The 16,961-nt window shown below is 36.1% G+C and overlaps 1 protein-coding gene across 1 annotated transcript; it reads right to left on the bottom strand.

The window, feature by feature from the left end:
* Positions 1 to 5,157: 5,157 nt before the first annotated feature.
* Positions 5,158 to 11,410, bottom strand: LOC145613575 (cyclin-P3-1-like). The gene is made up of 3 exons (XM_081668681.1): positions 11,149 to 11,410; positions 8,739 to 9,151; positions 5,158 to 5,730 (listed from the first exon to the last, which is right to left on the bottom strand). Exons 1-3 carry the CDS (start codon positions 11,200 to 11,202, stop codon positions 5,478 to 5,480), a joined length of 720 nt encoding a protein of 239 aa, XP_081524807.1. The 5' UTR covers positions 11,203 to 11,410; the 3' UTR covers positions 5,158 to 5,477.
* Positions 11,411 to 16,961: the final 5,551 nt, after the last annotated feature.

The following is a 16,961-nucleotide window of genomic DNA, read 5'->3' as shown; positions in this document are numbered from 1 at the left end:
TTATTCTTTCTTATTTTGTGTATTCTTCCACTTTTGTGGATTTTCTAGTATTTTTCCCTTTTATTTGTTCTTTTCCTTTGTTTGTAGGTTTAAGGTGAATCTCGAGACCCGTCACAATGATTTTTCGAGTTGTAAGAGGCTCAAGGTGCAAAGGGGAAGCTTACTTATGGCTCACATAGAAAGAGAAGGCTTACTCCAAGACTTGATGCTTGCGTTCTCATGTTGCTCCCTTAATAATTCATGTTGTTGAACCCACCATATACTTCAATTCAAATCTGTCATGCCTAGTGGCAATCATGAGGAGCGCACCATGTATATCACGCATGCACCAAAGAAAAGTTCCCTGTTTAAGCAGCGCAGGCGCGCAAGAAAGATGCATGAGTGTGCAAGAAAGAACTGCCGTAAAACGGCGAACAGCGCCACGCAACAACAGAAACCACCGCGCCACGGAGGTTCCAAATTGTGTTAAAAGTTTGATTTCAATAGGTTGTTTGCGCGAGGGTGACGCGACCTTTGCGCAGGCACGCAAACTTTCTTCGCGGGCACAAAACCTGAGTTCTCTGTTTTCGTACCCTGATTATCGCGGGCACACAAGCTCATGAGAGGGCGCATCCGGCTAGGTCTATTTTGGGATATTTGCCTTATTCCCTTTGTAGTTAGTTATACTATAAATAGTTTTTCTCTATTATTTCTTAATTAAGCAATTAATTCATAGCTTAGTTTAATTTAGGGTTTCTCTTTCTAGTTTTAGGGTTAGCTTTTGGAGTAGTTTTAGAGAGAGAAAGTGAGGGATTTCAATGGTGATTTGAGAGATTGAATATTCAAGGGTGACAATTGTATTGAAGATCTTCTCAATAATCAATGAGCATTTCTTACTCTATCTCATCTTATTGCTTTATTTAAATTCATGTTTGTTTGATTAAGTTTTGTTTCTTGACCCTTGATTAGATTAGTTATTATTGATCTTTGGTTGAATCTTGATTGAAATTACTTGTTTGGATTAGATGATAATTGTTCGTGAGTAGTTGTTTTTCTAGGGTTTGGATAAAACTTGTATGATTGACTGATTGTGGTTAATTTTGGAATTAAGTTGATTGATTGTTGAGATTAAAGGGATTAATGTAAGTTTTCATGTAGTTTGATTAAGCCTTGAGAACTATGCTAGATTGCATTGGAGTCTTGAAGATCATAATGACATGACCACTTGATTTAGGATTTGCCATTGTTGATTGGTTCGAATTGTGATTCTCCTTGTTTGTTATTCATAGAGGAAACCTAGTTTAACGATTAGATCGAAAATAACTCATTAGTCTTCACAACCATTGATTGACATGACCTTCCTAAGTTGTTGCAATTGTCATGATTACTTGTTGATCCCCATTCCCTAATGCTTCATTTGTTTGAATCATGGTTTTGGTAGTTGATTAGTGTTACTTCTTCAACTTCGACCAATCTTAGGTGCACATTGGAAATACTCGAGCATATTCCACCCTTGACTTACCTCTTGTAGACACCTAAAATGTCTCCCCAAAACCAAACCCTATGATGAACAGCCTTTTACCGCCATTATTGATCGAGATGAGTATTTAATCTTAGAGTGCTTAAATCCATATTCAATCCAATACATTTCATAAAGCAACCCGATTCCTAGCCTATTTCCCCAAACCATAACTTATTTTCCTCTTTTTGTGCCTTTAAACCAAAAATAATTCATTTCGTGTCCCTTAAAATCATTCATTTTGTGTCTTTTTTTATTAAAACGTTTAGAACAGTTCAATATCCAATTATTGAATACTTGGATAGAGTTTAGAATGAGCTTTCCAACGATATATTTGAAGCCAAAATCCGAGTTATAACGAATAAGTTATGGCCAAAAAATACTAAACTGAAATTAATTAGAAGCTTCAATAAGCTTCTAAAAGATCTTAATTATCCTTTTTGAAAAGATAAGATTAAAGAGTTTGAAGTTGAATGAAACTCCTCTTTTTGAAAGTCCTGGCCTAATTATATTCGAATTGAAAGACATTCAAAGATAGTCAGATATGATTTTTTTGCCTCATATTTTTTATCCAAATATTAAGTGGTTTGGTAGCTCGATCTAGAAATTATCTTTGTAATGATATATTGTAATATTAATTTCGAGCTATAACGAAAAAGATATAAAAGAAATACGAAACTCTATCCAAAACTGACGCACTCCCACTATTTCAGCCAAATCTTTTATTCTACAAATGGATTTAATCTTATTCTAATTGGCTTATTCAAGATCTTTCCAACGACATATTATTTATCTTACTCCAATTTCTGGATCAAAAGATTTGATAAAAACAAAAACCGCAAAATTTGCTGCTAATCGCAAGAGTTTTGTTTTGATTCAAATTCAGATCTTTTCTTGATTCTTTGACCCTTATTTTTTCTTTATAAATAGAGGTCATATCACCCTTTTTTCAATCATCAACAAGCTTGATCACCAAATCATTTTCTTTTTCTCTCTTATGCACCAAAAATCGTTCTCTTTCTCTCCTATACACCAAAATCATTCTCTCTTTCTCTCTTTCCCTGTTTAGCCTAAATAATAGCTTCCTTATTTTTCCACAATACTTCCTCTGAGCACTCTAAGGAGTCTATACTTGACCCAAGGTTCCGTCCTTAAAACAAGGCGTGAAAGGTAGAGTAAACTGAGGGTTTGGACCAAATCAACTCTATTGTTTATTTAATTTAATCGTTTCAATTTGATTTATATTTTTATTGAAGTTACTAATAACAGTTTATTCATGATGTAGCAATTCTGGGAAATGCGGAAAATGATTAATTAATCACTTAATTACTCTTACTTTAATTCTTTATTGCTAGTATCATGATTAGGTTTATTATGATTTAATTTGACTATGCTTCCAATATTAATGTTGATTTTATTATATTTTTTATGATCACCATATTACATGTTAATGAGAATATGTAATTGAATATCACGCCTAATAAGATAATTTAGACAACCGGTTTAGATTCCTTTTTAATCTTGTTGAGTTAATCAAGTGATCACAAATATTTGGGAATTATATGTTGCATTAATATTCAACCAATTTAGCATAACAATAGTTTGGAGCAAATTGAATCTTTGTTTGTATGCCTTTGAGATAGCATGAATCACTTTTTCACTACAAGAATCGAGTAGAGGCCGATACGGGCGAATGTGACTCCATGAATCACTTCGTACCATCATCCCCGATCCTCCTTTCGTGGTTCCGAACCATATGGAGTTAGTAATCTCATGGATTATGAATGGGGTATAACCATCACGGGTCAATCGTTGTTACCTTTCGTTGTCCCTTTATCGTGGTTGCCTTTATGATCTATGAACAATTTACAAGTTCCTTAAGAACTTGTTGATGACTCCCTACTTTTTTTGTCCCTAATTGTATACGTCAATTCCCACTTCCTTTGAGTGCCAAGCATATTTACACATGCTTAATGTAGACGCACTTCGAACGACGCCTACACCTCTACACTTATGTTTAGGTTTGTTAAGTGATTATAAATTTTGTTTGGCCTTAGGAAGGATTAGTCAACGACCTAGTTCACCCTACGTAAACCAGCTAAAGGTTCATGTCATTGCAAGCTAGTCCACGCAAAACAAGTCATGTTCACGTACGCATGCCAACAATATGTCTGTCTGGCTGATGGTACTCCAATAATATGTGGGCTTAGCTTCTTAGCACACCGTCGTACGTGCGAAGCTCAAGTCCCTTGGCATTGATGTTGTGTATTCCAATTATTGGACCTGAGGCCTACCCTTCGCACATTGCCTACATTCAGGGCCTTAGGCCTTTGCTCCTGTGTTACGTACCTGTGTCGTAAAGCCATGTGATTTTTCGATTCGTATTGAGATGTGGCACTTGGTCTTGGAGCGTCTAAGCATAACATTTACGGTTTAATCCAAATGTTACTCCCTACGTTTCATAATTATCTTTCCACTTTGACCAATTTTGTGAGACAAGATTGGTGAGAAGATCGATATGAAACATAAGGAGTACTAAATAACATATTTGGGATTTTGGCTCAATCCATCTTAAACATTGTTCTGATTTCATGCATTATGTGTGACCTAGTAGGTCCAATCAAGAGCTTACTATGAGACTAGTTTTCATTGATCAGAACTGGTCACCAATTTAATATTTCCCACTTGATCACACGTCTCACTAAATAGTAACTCAATAATAATCTGAACCAATTATTGAAATAATACATTTAGGGGGCGTTTGGTATAGTAATATTAGATGTATGAAACGGATTCAATTAAGTGTTTCCATTTCTAGTTGTTTGGTATGTGTTAAAAGTAACAAATACCGTTTCCTAAGGGTAACAAAATCCCCCAATTTATTACCCTTGACAAACTAGGGGAAACAAAATACGTTTCCTTACTCAATCACAATCTACTCAGATCAAATTGTTTCCATTTCATTAGGATACCAAACATATAGTAAAGGTAACGTTTATCATAACCCTTTCCCCTACTTATTTGAATTCTTTCCCTTTCATTAACAATATTTATACCAAACACCCCCTTAGCCTATGGACACATTTCCTTCACGTTGTGCCTAACAATGTATTTCGAAGGGATACGAGTTTGGTTTGGATTAGGTGCAAATTATATGGAGGTTTATTTGGATTCAATTTGGAAGGTTTGGAGTTGTACTTATCATTTCATCAATTATTTTTGGGGACACATTAGGTGTCTATAGTGTCTCCCTATTGTAGAGCTCAATGGCAGTAGTTACTTAACCACTGCCATCATATTTCTTGAATGTTGACATTGCTGAACTCACGAGCTACATGTATGGATATACGTTCTATAGAACTTTTCATTGCTATATAATAAGCCCAATTCAAATTTGCAATAAAGAAAATGTATGCAAAATACTAGAATTGCACTCTTTGTGATGTAATTCAAACTTCATTAAATATATTTTTACAATACCATTTAATTTGGAAAGTTGACTTCTGTAGTTTGAGGCCACTTGTTTTGGTCATGACCTCTAATCGATGGAGCCTTCCCAACTGAAAAATTGGAGGTCCAGCATGCTCCAACCTATCAGTTCATGTTGAAATTGCTCTCCAAACACCCTTACTATGTACAATAATAGAGATACAAAAGAATTCGGGAAATATGATCAATACAATGAAAATTCATGAATGCCTTTTCTACAACTCAAACCCATGCCCTCTTGACACTTCTACGTCTAAAAGAACACTAGCAAAAGAATATGAGGGGAGAAGGTGCTCACAAAACAATTACAAATGAATATGGAATGTTATTGTACAACCAGAGAGGATAACATAACCCAAATGTAGGTTCCATATAACTGGGCATCGATCGAACATAATTCTCTGCTGCCAACGCACGATAACTGTACACAGGCTGTGACACGGCATCTACTCCTAGACTTCTTATCGAAACAATAGTAGTGATCAAGTGGTCATCTAGCAACTGGAGTCTTGCGTGGGTATTCGTCCTTTTTTGACCAACTATCTTTAACACAACATGCTTTGGCTGACCAATCAATATGACATCCTTCGCCTTCTTTTTCCAATAATAAACAATATCTCCTGAATGTATCTTCGTTTACTTGAAGCCTAAAATCTATGCTAAAGAGTAATTTCATCTCCAACCTGTTTATTTCTGAAGTGCTAATACCTCCAACTTTGGCATAGTATGCATTGTTAAAGGATCTGCAGATCAAGGTAAACTGTATTAATCAACAAGGCAATGCAACTTGCAAAAATATATCTAGATTGTTTCTCATTTTTAGCCATAGTTATCATGATCATATTCAGAAGTTAAATATAATCACAATAACCAATCTATAAGACAATACTTATGATAAGACATATCCAGCAGGAGAAATGAATGAAATCATAGTAGGCAACATTATATAGCATAGAATTATAAGGTTAATTTTTAAATTACCACCAAAAAATATATCCATTTTCAAAATAACCACCCGTTAAATTTTTTATTTTACTTTACCACTCCTTAAATTCAAAATCTACTCATTTCAAAATTCCGGTGGATTTCTCTTATGTAGGCCCCACCCAACGACTCTTAGTGGTGACCAGAAGAAGATGATTAGTAGTAGTGGCAATTCAGCCAACAAGTTCTTATTTTTTTTTTTAGCTGTTTTATTTTGGTTTTAGGTTGTCTTGTACTCAAAAAACTGGTTGAATGGGAGGTGGAGTAAAGACATGGTTGATTGTAATGCTTAGACATAGGCATTTCTAGCTGTTGGGTGGATCCACATAACAGAAATACACCAAAATTTTTAAATGGGTGGTAATCTGAGTAGTTTTTTAATTTAAGGGGTGGTAAAATAAAAATAAAAATTAAACGGGTAGTTATTTTGAAAATGGATACATTTTTGGGCGGTAAGTTAAAAAATTTACGATTTATAATTATGAGATTTGAATGAAATTATATTAAAAAATCGGTGCATTATAAGAATAATTGAGATGAAACTAGCATAAAAAATTCTTGTATGACTAGAGAACTTGTAATTTTCATTTTCATATGGGTACATAACCTAACAGCCACCCCACACCCCTGCCAACTAAAGCAGGTGGAAAAGAGAAACCCATCAATCTGCAATATCATTACCATTGGAAAATCACCTGTGACTCTAATAGAGCAGTTGAAAATTGCAAGAATTAATAGAGAGCTTGATCAGCTTTGACTAAACTTGTTATAGCAGAAGATGGATCAAGGACGCATTTACCAGGGTAAAGCTAAAAAAAGGCACTATACCAAATCAGTATCTCATTAAATATATATCTCCTACATAATCATGATTAGATCCATAAAAAGGTAACTGGAGCAGACAGAACATACTCCTCCCCTATATTATTATTATGGGCTGTTAGTTTCCTGAACTACAAGTGATGGTAAGGCAGTTATGTAAGTATTATCCATAAATAACTTATACTTCCTCCATCCGTTCTTTTCATAATTGAAACAAAGGCAAGATAATGTTTCCCAAAGCACAATTTTAATCTTAAACATCTCTATATCTGTAAACAAATTGATCTTTTGAACATCAAGACGAATTTAATAAGATCCTTGTTCCCAGATGACTTTTTTTCTTCACATATAAATCACAACATATAGTAAAACGAGTGTGAATAGTACAATATTGTTGCTGTAATAAAAGAATGGAGGAAGTATTTGCAAAACAGAAATATCAAAGCAAGCATTTAGGATGCTGTAGCCTGTGGAAAGAATTAGAAGTTAGAAGGTATCATGCTACACTTAAAAGAGGAGTATTATTTAAATAGATGTCTCACGTCATTTGTCAAAAAGAATTATTTGAGAATGGGCAGGTGGAAGCTTTAGTAAAGCAGCATTGCCCCTTAACCCCTTCCATGATAAGTTTTTAGACCATTTCTGACTGTATGAGCACATCAAAGGGTTCGGAAAGGTTTAATCAATAAGAATATAGGTCATTAGGTTGTGTGATGTTTTTGCTCCCTCAACTCCTATTATGTAGTTGAACTTTTTTTTTTTTCCGTCACCTCAATTATCTGCTTCTCAATATTTTAAGTGTGTATTGTAACTAAAGCCCTATAATAAGCAAGGGATGGAGTATTGTGAGCAGTACTAGGTAGCTATAGTACTAGGTAGCTATCTGGTAGTTATCTGCAAATAAAGATGATATACTATTGGCACCGTGACACATCCTGAAAGAAATTGCAGGATTTAATGTCATGTTTTAAAACTTCCCTCTTCTTGTTCTTTGGTAAGTTTTAAGACAAATAAATTGAGAAGAGTGTGGCATGAAGGCCAAGAGCTGATGAGACATGAACAGGAATATGGATTTGGATTAATCCAATTAGAAAGTGAAAACAATTGAAACATTGCTCTGCATGGATGAATAATTTAAGATAGTGCCTAATCATTTAAGAAAAGAATACAAATCTACCTTAAAGGAGAGCTGGTCTCTAAAACATGAACTAAAAATAGATCCACAACTAATTTCAGACAAAATCAGTACACATCATCCTATACAGAAGAATTATGAGTGCTTAAGGAAAATATAAATAATACTCGTAAAAGACAGTTACTTATACTTGAGTAATATTCACAATATAGTACATACTGCTAAACTTACTTGAGTAATATTCACAAAAACCTAACCCACTTTAGCAGAATTTCAAATGTGGTACGCACAACAAAAATGTGCTGTGTGGCTATGTCTAGAGGCTTTAGATCACATTCCTTCCATGTGCGTTTTCTAAAACTAGTCTGTCAAAGATACATCTTTCTAATTTAGGTTGTGTTAAAAGTTCTCTGCTAGAATTTCCTATCAAGGTCAAAGGTCCTTCGTGGTTTTAACAATCTTTTGGAGCTGTTGTGGGATCCATCATCTATGTGATGTGAGAACCCATAAATAGTAGGATCGCAGAAATGAGACCTTCACTTAAACAGTCACAAGGAAGATTTAATTCAATGTGTTTGTTAGTCGCTTTTTTTTTAACCGAAACAACTACTCCAAACCACTATATCTACGCGATTAACTCTCTTAATTGATTGTCCACATTACATGATTATATTACCAGCCTACTGTACAGAAGTGACAGTTGTCTCTGATCACAATAATGCACTTTGCTAGGATGTATTTCCGTATGATGCAACACAAAGTTTTGGATGTATGACAGACATTAATTCATAAGAGTGGTGCAGTACTTACGCGTCGTCAACAAATTTTGCAGCCACCATAACACTAGTAACTAGAAGCCGGTGGATGTTGAGAGAAGTTAAGTAAGTCTTTGTTTGTTGGAGGTATCTATCCACATAAATGTATGCCACGATGAAACAGGATGGACTACACCCTGCATACTTGAACATTCGGTCAAAATACTGTTGTATGCTGACAGGTGGGGCTCTTAAACCATGAAATACAGTAAGGACATCATCAATTTGTGCTGTCTCCAACAATGTTTCATTCTTTTGGACAGAATTGTCGAGAAGAGAAGATAGAAGTGACAAGAATCTCGGTGTTCTCAATGATCCTTTTCCATTTTCTTTCAGACCCAATTTAAAATAAGTATCTGATCCAACATCATCAGCATCAAAGGCCAGTGCTCCCATTTTGAGGCATAGCTGCATTGATTAAAAGAAGAATGTAAGAAAACCATTTAAAGAACTTAATGTTACCATCATAGTCTAAATTAAGCATCAAAAGAAACCCTGACTCGTACTTGGCACTATACATGTGATATATATATATATATATATATATATATATATATATATATATATATATATATATATATATATATATATATATATATATATACTTTTCCCTTAAACTAGAAGATATTGCTGATCCTTAGAGAAAGCATTAAATAAATATTCAATTAATAAGAAAGACCATTTATTGAAGTACAAATCATTGAATAAACAATTTGAGCTTCATTTTACTCTAGGGCAGAATTAGATTATGAAATTTAACTTTATGAAATCTAGACTCTAAAATATTCAATTTCATAAGATCATTTTAGTGAGCTTTACTGCCTATTTTTTAGGAAAAAATCGATCATGTCCAACACAATCAATCAATTAATCAAAGCCATAATCCCATAAGTGGGGTCGAATCCCCAATCCAAAGGACCAAAATTTAATGAACAGGCATAACTAATTAGCTAGTAGTTCAATGTTAAGTTAGCTTAAATATGATGCAGTAACGTTGATTCCTTGAGTTCTGGAAGACCAATTCTAGTAAGTTTTCTAGTTGGTACAACGCCAGGTGCAATTTAGTTGGTTCTCAACTATACAATGTTGATGCTGGGTCATACCCTCTATAACCTTTAGCTGATTCTTCCTAACAAAAACCATGATTTAGAGTGGTGACGGGTACACGCCTTGGTTGTTTTATTCTACTTTATGCACATATCAGTCAAGTTGTTTTTTTAGTTACAGCTACCATATAGTTAAGGCTAGTAGTACGAAATAACATATCAACAACCATAAAAAACCCAGTGCGGCCATTTTACAGATACCAAAGGGGCATTTGACGGCTGTCACGAAGAATTTTGAGACTACTTAATATGTGCAGCCACCTGAATTACTATAGATAAGCTAGATATGGTAATTCAGACCCGCAGCAATAATTACATCAGGGTTTTGAGCTACAAAATACGGCACATAGCCGCATAGTACTAATCTATAGCAGATCCAAAATGAGGCAGAAACTACATTGGGGGGTCAAGTTACAAATAACAGTAAACACTAGCCCATGTTACCTTCACTTTTTTTGAAGTGTATTGAACAGACTTTTGGAAAGAATTTGATTCAGTGATATCTAAACTATTTCTTTGTTCCATAAAGGATGTGATGCTCTTCATGACTCTAACCCGAGATAAAAACAGGTTTGTGTTTTTTATTCAGCAATGTTGGTTAGCGGACCCCACTTATGGAACTTAGGCGTTCAACCATAAGATGAATAACTAAGCTAATCAGCATGTAGATAGAGAAGAAGCCTTAGTTAATCAATTTGATAGTGAACAAAATTTGTTTATCAAATGGCAAAATGGTAAATAAAACAACATAAATGCCCCGTCATCATAGTATTTTTCCGTAAATATATCGCCGTGGGACCATACTTAATTTATTTACAATTTTACCATTTGATAAACAAATTGATAAATTTTATCAATTTGTTTATCATATTAATAAATTTGTATTTTCTCGTAGATAATCACCGAATTAATCACCGAATTAATCAAGAAATCAACTGACTTAACAACGATCACCCAAAATCCAAGACAAATTACACATTTCATTCAGCATAACAAGAATCAACAACTACTAATTCAAAACCCCATTATAAATAAAAAATATAAAACCAGCCTATGCTATTTCAGAAATATTCGAACAATTCAAAAATTAATTTTGAAGATACACATTAATCTCCCATAATTTCTAAATAATAAAACACTATTTCTATAAATATATTGAACCACGTCAGAAAACAAAACAGATAAACACGACAAATTATCACCAAAAAACACCGACAGTTAGATAAACAAAAGAAAGTACAAAAAAGGAAATATTTGAATGCTATAAAAAAACAAAAGATCCGACCCATTTGAACTTACGGATTCAGTAGAAATTCGGGTATCAGACAGAGGAATTTGCAGCGGCATTGGCATCTGGGGTAATGGCAGAATTAGAAAGAAATGAAGATAATGAAATCAGGAAGAAAAAAGAGAAAGAATCAGGGAGTTTCCATGATTCTTGAAAAGCGTATTTAATGTGTAAATTAGTGAATTAATTTCACCAGCAAGACAGAGAAAGAGAGAGAGGAGAGAGAAAATAGTAGTGATAATCACTCTCCTGATCTCCTCTCTTTCTCTTGGATGTGGATGTGGATGTGGATGTGAGCTGGGACACTTTACCAGAAAGAGAGAGAATAAGATAGAGAAACAATGCTTTCTTTTAATTTTTTTTTTTTTTTTTCATTTTAATATTTTTAATAATGTATTGTAATTCCACCGCATTTTCCTCAGTTGCATCTTCTTCATCGCTATTACCGACTATCTTTTTGTCCACTTTCCTACCTTTATTTTGTATGCATTTTGAAAGGTTTTTTTTTCTTTGATAAAAATCAAAGATATACAACATCTTCTACCGTTCTACTCCTCGTATGTTATTACTCTTTCTATCCCTATTGTTTTGTCCCATAGCTGATTTTTGAATCAACTTTAAATAACTTTGACCGTAAATTCCCATTAATGTATAAGAGATAATATAGTTAAGTGAGATCTTGTTGGATTCGTCGAATTATATATTCTTTTAATATCAAATTTTTATAATTTTTGCACCTATAGATCTTGAGATACATACATTTTAACATGCGTGTCGAAAACCGTGAAAAGTCCGATGGATCAATCAATCAATCAATCAAAGCCTTAATCCCAAAAGTGGGGTCGGCTAACATGAACCAAATTTGATTATTCCGTGTAGTCATCAACATAAATCTTTCTCCTCCATCCCTTACGATCCAAAACTTCATCCTCACGTAAATCCATGCACTTCATATCCTTCCTCACTCCTTCCAACCAAGTCATCTTTGGTCTCCCTCTTCCTCGTTTAATCCCTCCATGGTCCCACTCTTCCACTCTTCGCACCGGTGCACCCTCGGGTCTCCGTCTTACATGTCCAAACCAACGCAGACGATTTTCCCTTAATTTATCTACAATGCCCGCCACACCTACTTTCTTGCGAATAACCTCATTTCTGATTCTATCTCTTAAAGTGTTTCCACACATCCACCTTAACATGCGCATTTCCGTAACCTCCGTCTTTTTAATATGCTCTTTCTTAGAAGCCCAACATTCTGTACCATAGAGCAACACTGGTCTTATGGCAGTCCTGTAGAATTTTCCCTTCAACTTTAAGGGAATGCTGCGGTCGCATAACACTCCCGTGGCCGCTCTCCATTTAAGCCACCCTGACTTAATCCTGTGGGTCACGTCTTGATCAATGTCACCATTCTTCTGGATGATCGACCCTAGGTACTTAAAACATTCACTCATGGTCAAATCCTTTCCATCCAAACTCACCACTTCATTGCTTGTCCCCCTCTGAGTGCCAAAACGACATACCAAATATTCAGTCTTACTCCGACTTAGCTTAAACCCTCTAGATTCCAACCTTTGCCTCCATTGCTCCAACTTGACATTAACCCCATCCTTAGTCTCATCCACCAAAACAATATCATCTGCGAACAGCATACACCATGGAACCTCATCTTGAATTGGTCTAGTTAATTCATCTAGAACCGTTGCAAAAAGAAAAGGGCTTAATGCAGACCCTTGATGCAATCCGATTGTAATAGGGAAATCTTTTGTCAACCCTCCGCATGTCCTCACATTTGTTGACACATCCCGATACATATCCTTAACTAGGTCTACATACCTTCGTGGGATACCTTTCTTCAACATTGCCCACCAAAGTATCTCTCTTGGCACCTTGTCATATGCCTTCTCTAAATCAATAAAGACCATATGAAGATCTTTCTTCTTTACCCTATAAAACTCCATCATTTGTCTTATCAAATGGATTGCCTCCATAGTAGATCTCCCAAGCATAAAACCAAATTGGTTATCTGAAATGCTTGTGCATGCCCTCAACCTTTGTTCAATCACCCTTTCCCACAACTTCATAGTATGGCTCATAAGCTTAATTCCTCGATAGTTAGAACAATCTTGAGCGTCTCCTTTGTTTTTATAAACCGGGACCAAGGTGCTCTTCCTCCAATCTTGTGGGATCCTTGTAGCCGTCCATATCTTGTTGAAAAGGTTTGTTAACCAATCAATACCAATCTTACCCAAACACCTCCACACCTCTATCGGTACCCCATCAGGGCCAACCGCCTTCTTAGGTTTCATCTTCCTCAGTGCAATCTCCACCTCTACTCTCCTAATCCTTCGCACATACTCCATGTTGATTTCTTCATCACTCATAGAGGTATCTCCTATCACAACTCCATTACTTCCATTAAATAATTCATCGAAGTACCCCTTCCACCTGTCCTTGATGCCCTCCTCTTGCACTAGGACCATTTGGTTCTTATCTTTGACACACTTCACCATGCCAATATCCTTCCTTGCCTCTTGTCTTCTCTTTGCCATCTTATAAATGATCCTTTCTCCCTCCTTGGAATCAAGCTTTTCATAAACCTCCTGATATGCCTTTTCTTTTGCTTGGCGAACAGCTGCCTTTGCCTTACTCTTAGCCTCCTTATACGCTGCAAAGGTTTCATCACTCCTACATTTTCCTAAGGCTTGATAGCATTCCCTTTTTTGCTTAATTACTGCTTTCACCTCTTCATTCCACCACGAAGTATCTCTCTGTACCGAAGTTCTTCCCCTTACTTCCCCTAAGACCTCTTTGGCCACTCTTAGGAAACAGTTCTTCATTCGTAACCAGGTCATGTCCGGATCCACCTCTCCATCCCAATCCGCTTCTTCAATTACCTTTTCTGTAAAAACCTTAGCTTTTGCATCCCTTAGGGTCCACCATCTTATCCTTGGTTCTTCTTGTCTAACTTTTTTCTTCGCCTTCTCTTTCAGACGAATAGTCATTACCAATAGCCGGTGTTGGGTGACCACACTCTCCCTTGGGATAACCTTACAGTTTATGCAACTTTGTCTATCTATGCTCCTTGTGAGCAGGAAGTCTATTTGAGTTGCATTTGCTCCATTCCGAAAAGTTATCAAGTGTGAATCCCTCTTCTTAAACCAAGTATTAGCCAAAATTAAATCATATGATTGGGCAAAATCCATAATAGCTTCACCACCGGCGTCCCTCTGCCCATACCCAAAGCCTCCATGGACACTCTCATAGCCATCTCGGCTCGCCCCAACGTGCCCATTTAGATCCCCTCCAATATATAACTTCTCTGAGTGGTGGACACCCTGCACCACCTCGTCTAGGTCCTCCCAAAATTGTCGTTTCTCTTCTGCATCTAAACCCACTTGGGGAGCATAAGCACTGATAACATTCGCAATCTCCTTGCCACATAGCAACTTCAGCCTTATCAACCTATCGTTCTTCCGATAGACCTCGATCACCTCTTTTGCCAACCTCTCATCGAGAACCACACCAACTCCGTTCCTAGCTCCACCATTCCTTGTTCTGTGGCTCGTTTCTTGCCCAACATACCATACCTTATACCCCAAAACCAAGCCTCGAGCTCCTTCTCCTGTCCATCTTGTCTCTTGGAGGCACATGATGTTCACGCGTCGTCTTTTCATTACTTCTACCAATTCTGCTGATTTTCCCGTAAGAGACCCCACATTCCAAGAACCAATCCGCAAACTAAATTCTTTTCTCCCACGCTCCCTCCTGATCCCAACTCCAAGTCCTTGATTATTTGACACCACAATTGGGCAATATGGCGCGTCGCTTCTGGGCGACGACCTAGCAACCCTTACATACTTATCACTGCACCCGGGTCTGGGAAGTGCAGCGCGTCGCTCAGTAGGGAACGCCCCAATGGCACGCCCTTGCTCATTTGACACCACACTCGGGCAATGTGGCGCGTCGCTTCTGGGCGACGACCTAGCAACCCTTGCATACTTATCACTACACCCGGGTCTAGGAAGTGCAGCGCGTCGCTGAGTAGGGAACGCCCCCACGAAAATATCTGTTTGGCTCATGTCATGGGATGTGACGAAGTTTTATACTGGCTGTCACTGGCCTACCGTAACCCTCCTCCTTTATCCAGGCTTGGGACTGGCAGCGGGAAACCCACTGGCGGAGTTAAAAGTCCGATGGAGCAAAAAAAAAAAAAAAAAAGGGAGTACTTGATCTACATATGTTTTGTAATCGTATTACTTGCTTTATTTTTCTTTTTTGAAAAATTTTACTTATAACAATATTTTATTATTTATCTCCCCATTAATTATCACATTATATCATATTTAATATTTTTCATATTCTCTGTGCTACGCACGCATTCTCACTTTTTTTATTTCTTTTTGACAAGAAGATTTAAGAAAAAGAACACACCGACACAAAAACTAAAAAGACCAAAAATGGAAATGCCTATGACGAGCCCGAACAGCCAACCAGTGAGCTGGAAAAATCCATTTTCTTGGAACTTTACGGATAATGCAAACCGAAAAATGCAAGAGAAAAACGTGAATATTCTAAAGTAACCATAAACATGAGATATCCCCATTCCTATTAAGACGGAGGGAACCCCACTTTAATCATAATATAATACAATTACTTTCCATTATTTTTCCTAAAACTCCATATTCGGAGAAATAGAGTAAGTACTCCATTCGTTTTTTTATTTACATTACTTTCCTTTTAAGAATGTTTTTTTTTTAATTACGTCACTTCTATATATAGTTGTCTTCACTCAAAACAAATAGATCTGGTCTAAATTTTTTATGGTCTGATCTGAATTTTTCTGACCTGGTCTTGTTTGATCTGATTTAACAATTTAAATAAACTTTGACTGCATTTTAATAATAATCTATAAAGAAAAACATTATTAAAATAGATCTTGTTAGATTCGTCTCATCATGAGTCTTTTAAATATGTAATTTTTATAAAAAAAAAAATTAATACCTAACTAACTATATTTAACAATAAGTAAATGGTAATCAAAATTTCTAATCTGGTCTGATATGAATCTTTTTGATCTGGTATGATCTGATCTGAACTTATTAAGGAATAAGCAATAAGTATCCGAAATAAGTTGAAAAGAACAAGTCATATATTTTATTATCTCTCTCTTGCTTTAAACCTCACTCAAATAATTTATCATTTCTCTCTCTCATGGTCCCCACTACTCTCTCACACATACTTTTACTTTCATGGTACCCACATACCTTTACCATAATAAATTAATCATCCACTCACATTTTTATATTATACCTAATTTATTCTCCTAAAATTCCGTGTAAACACAAGTGATGCAAATAAAAAAAAACTGAGGGAGCAATAAAATACATAGAGTATCTATTTACTTCCTTAGTTTTTTTTTAGTTACATCAGTTTGAAAGGGAGTTACTATTTGACGAAAAAAATACTCATGATGACAGATTTAATGATCTTGATGCCTCTATAAATTTTCAACAGGTCAATCAACCCTTTACTCCATACAACACCACACCTTCCTACCAACCCTCCACACCACCACCTTCTCACACCCTCCACAACACTACCATCCTCACGATGGTAGCCACCCTTCACAACACCGCCACCTTCACGACTTGCCAAGTAACACCCAGCAAGGCAAGCATGATGCCGCCACCAAATCTAAGGGGGTGTAGACACCTAAAAATGTCTCCCCAAAACCAAACCCGATGATGAACAACCTTTCACCGCCATTATTGGTCGGGTTCAGTATTTAATCCCGAGAGTGCTTAAAAAATCGTATTTGATTAAA

This window comes from Chenopodium album, chromosome 3, assembly GCF_948465745.1.
Source record: "Chenopodium album chromosome 3, dcCheAlbu1.1, whole genome shotgun sequence".
Classification (NCBI taxonomy): Eukaryota; Viridiplantae; Streptophyta; class Magnoliopsida; order Caryophyllales; family Amaranthaceae; genus Chenopodium; species Chenopodium album.
This window is presented reverse-complemented; position numbering and strand designations above follow the sequence as displayed.

Bases quoted from the DNA above. Each gene is read 5' to 3' on its own strand.
- LOC145613575 (XM_081668681.1), bottom strand. From the start codon at position 11,202: ATGCCAATGCCGCTGCAAATTCCTCTGTCTGATACCCGAATTTCTACT. The intron at 9,152-11,148 runs GTAAGTTCAAAT...TAATCAATGCAG, and splicing joins CCCGAATTTCTACTGAATCC to CTATGCCTCAAAATGGGAGC. The intron at 5,731-8,738 runs GTAAGTACTGCA...CTTGATCTGCAG, and splicing joins GCAAAATTTGTTGACGACGC to ATCCTTTAACAATGCATACT.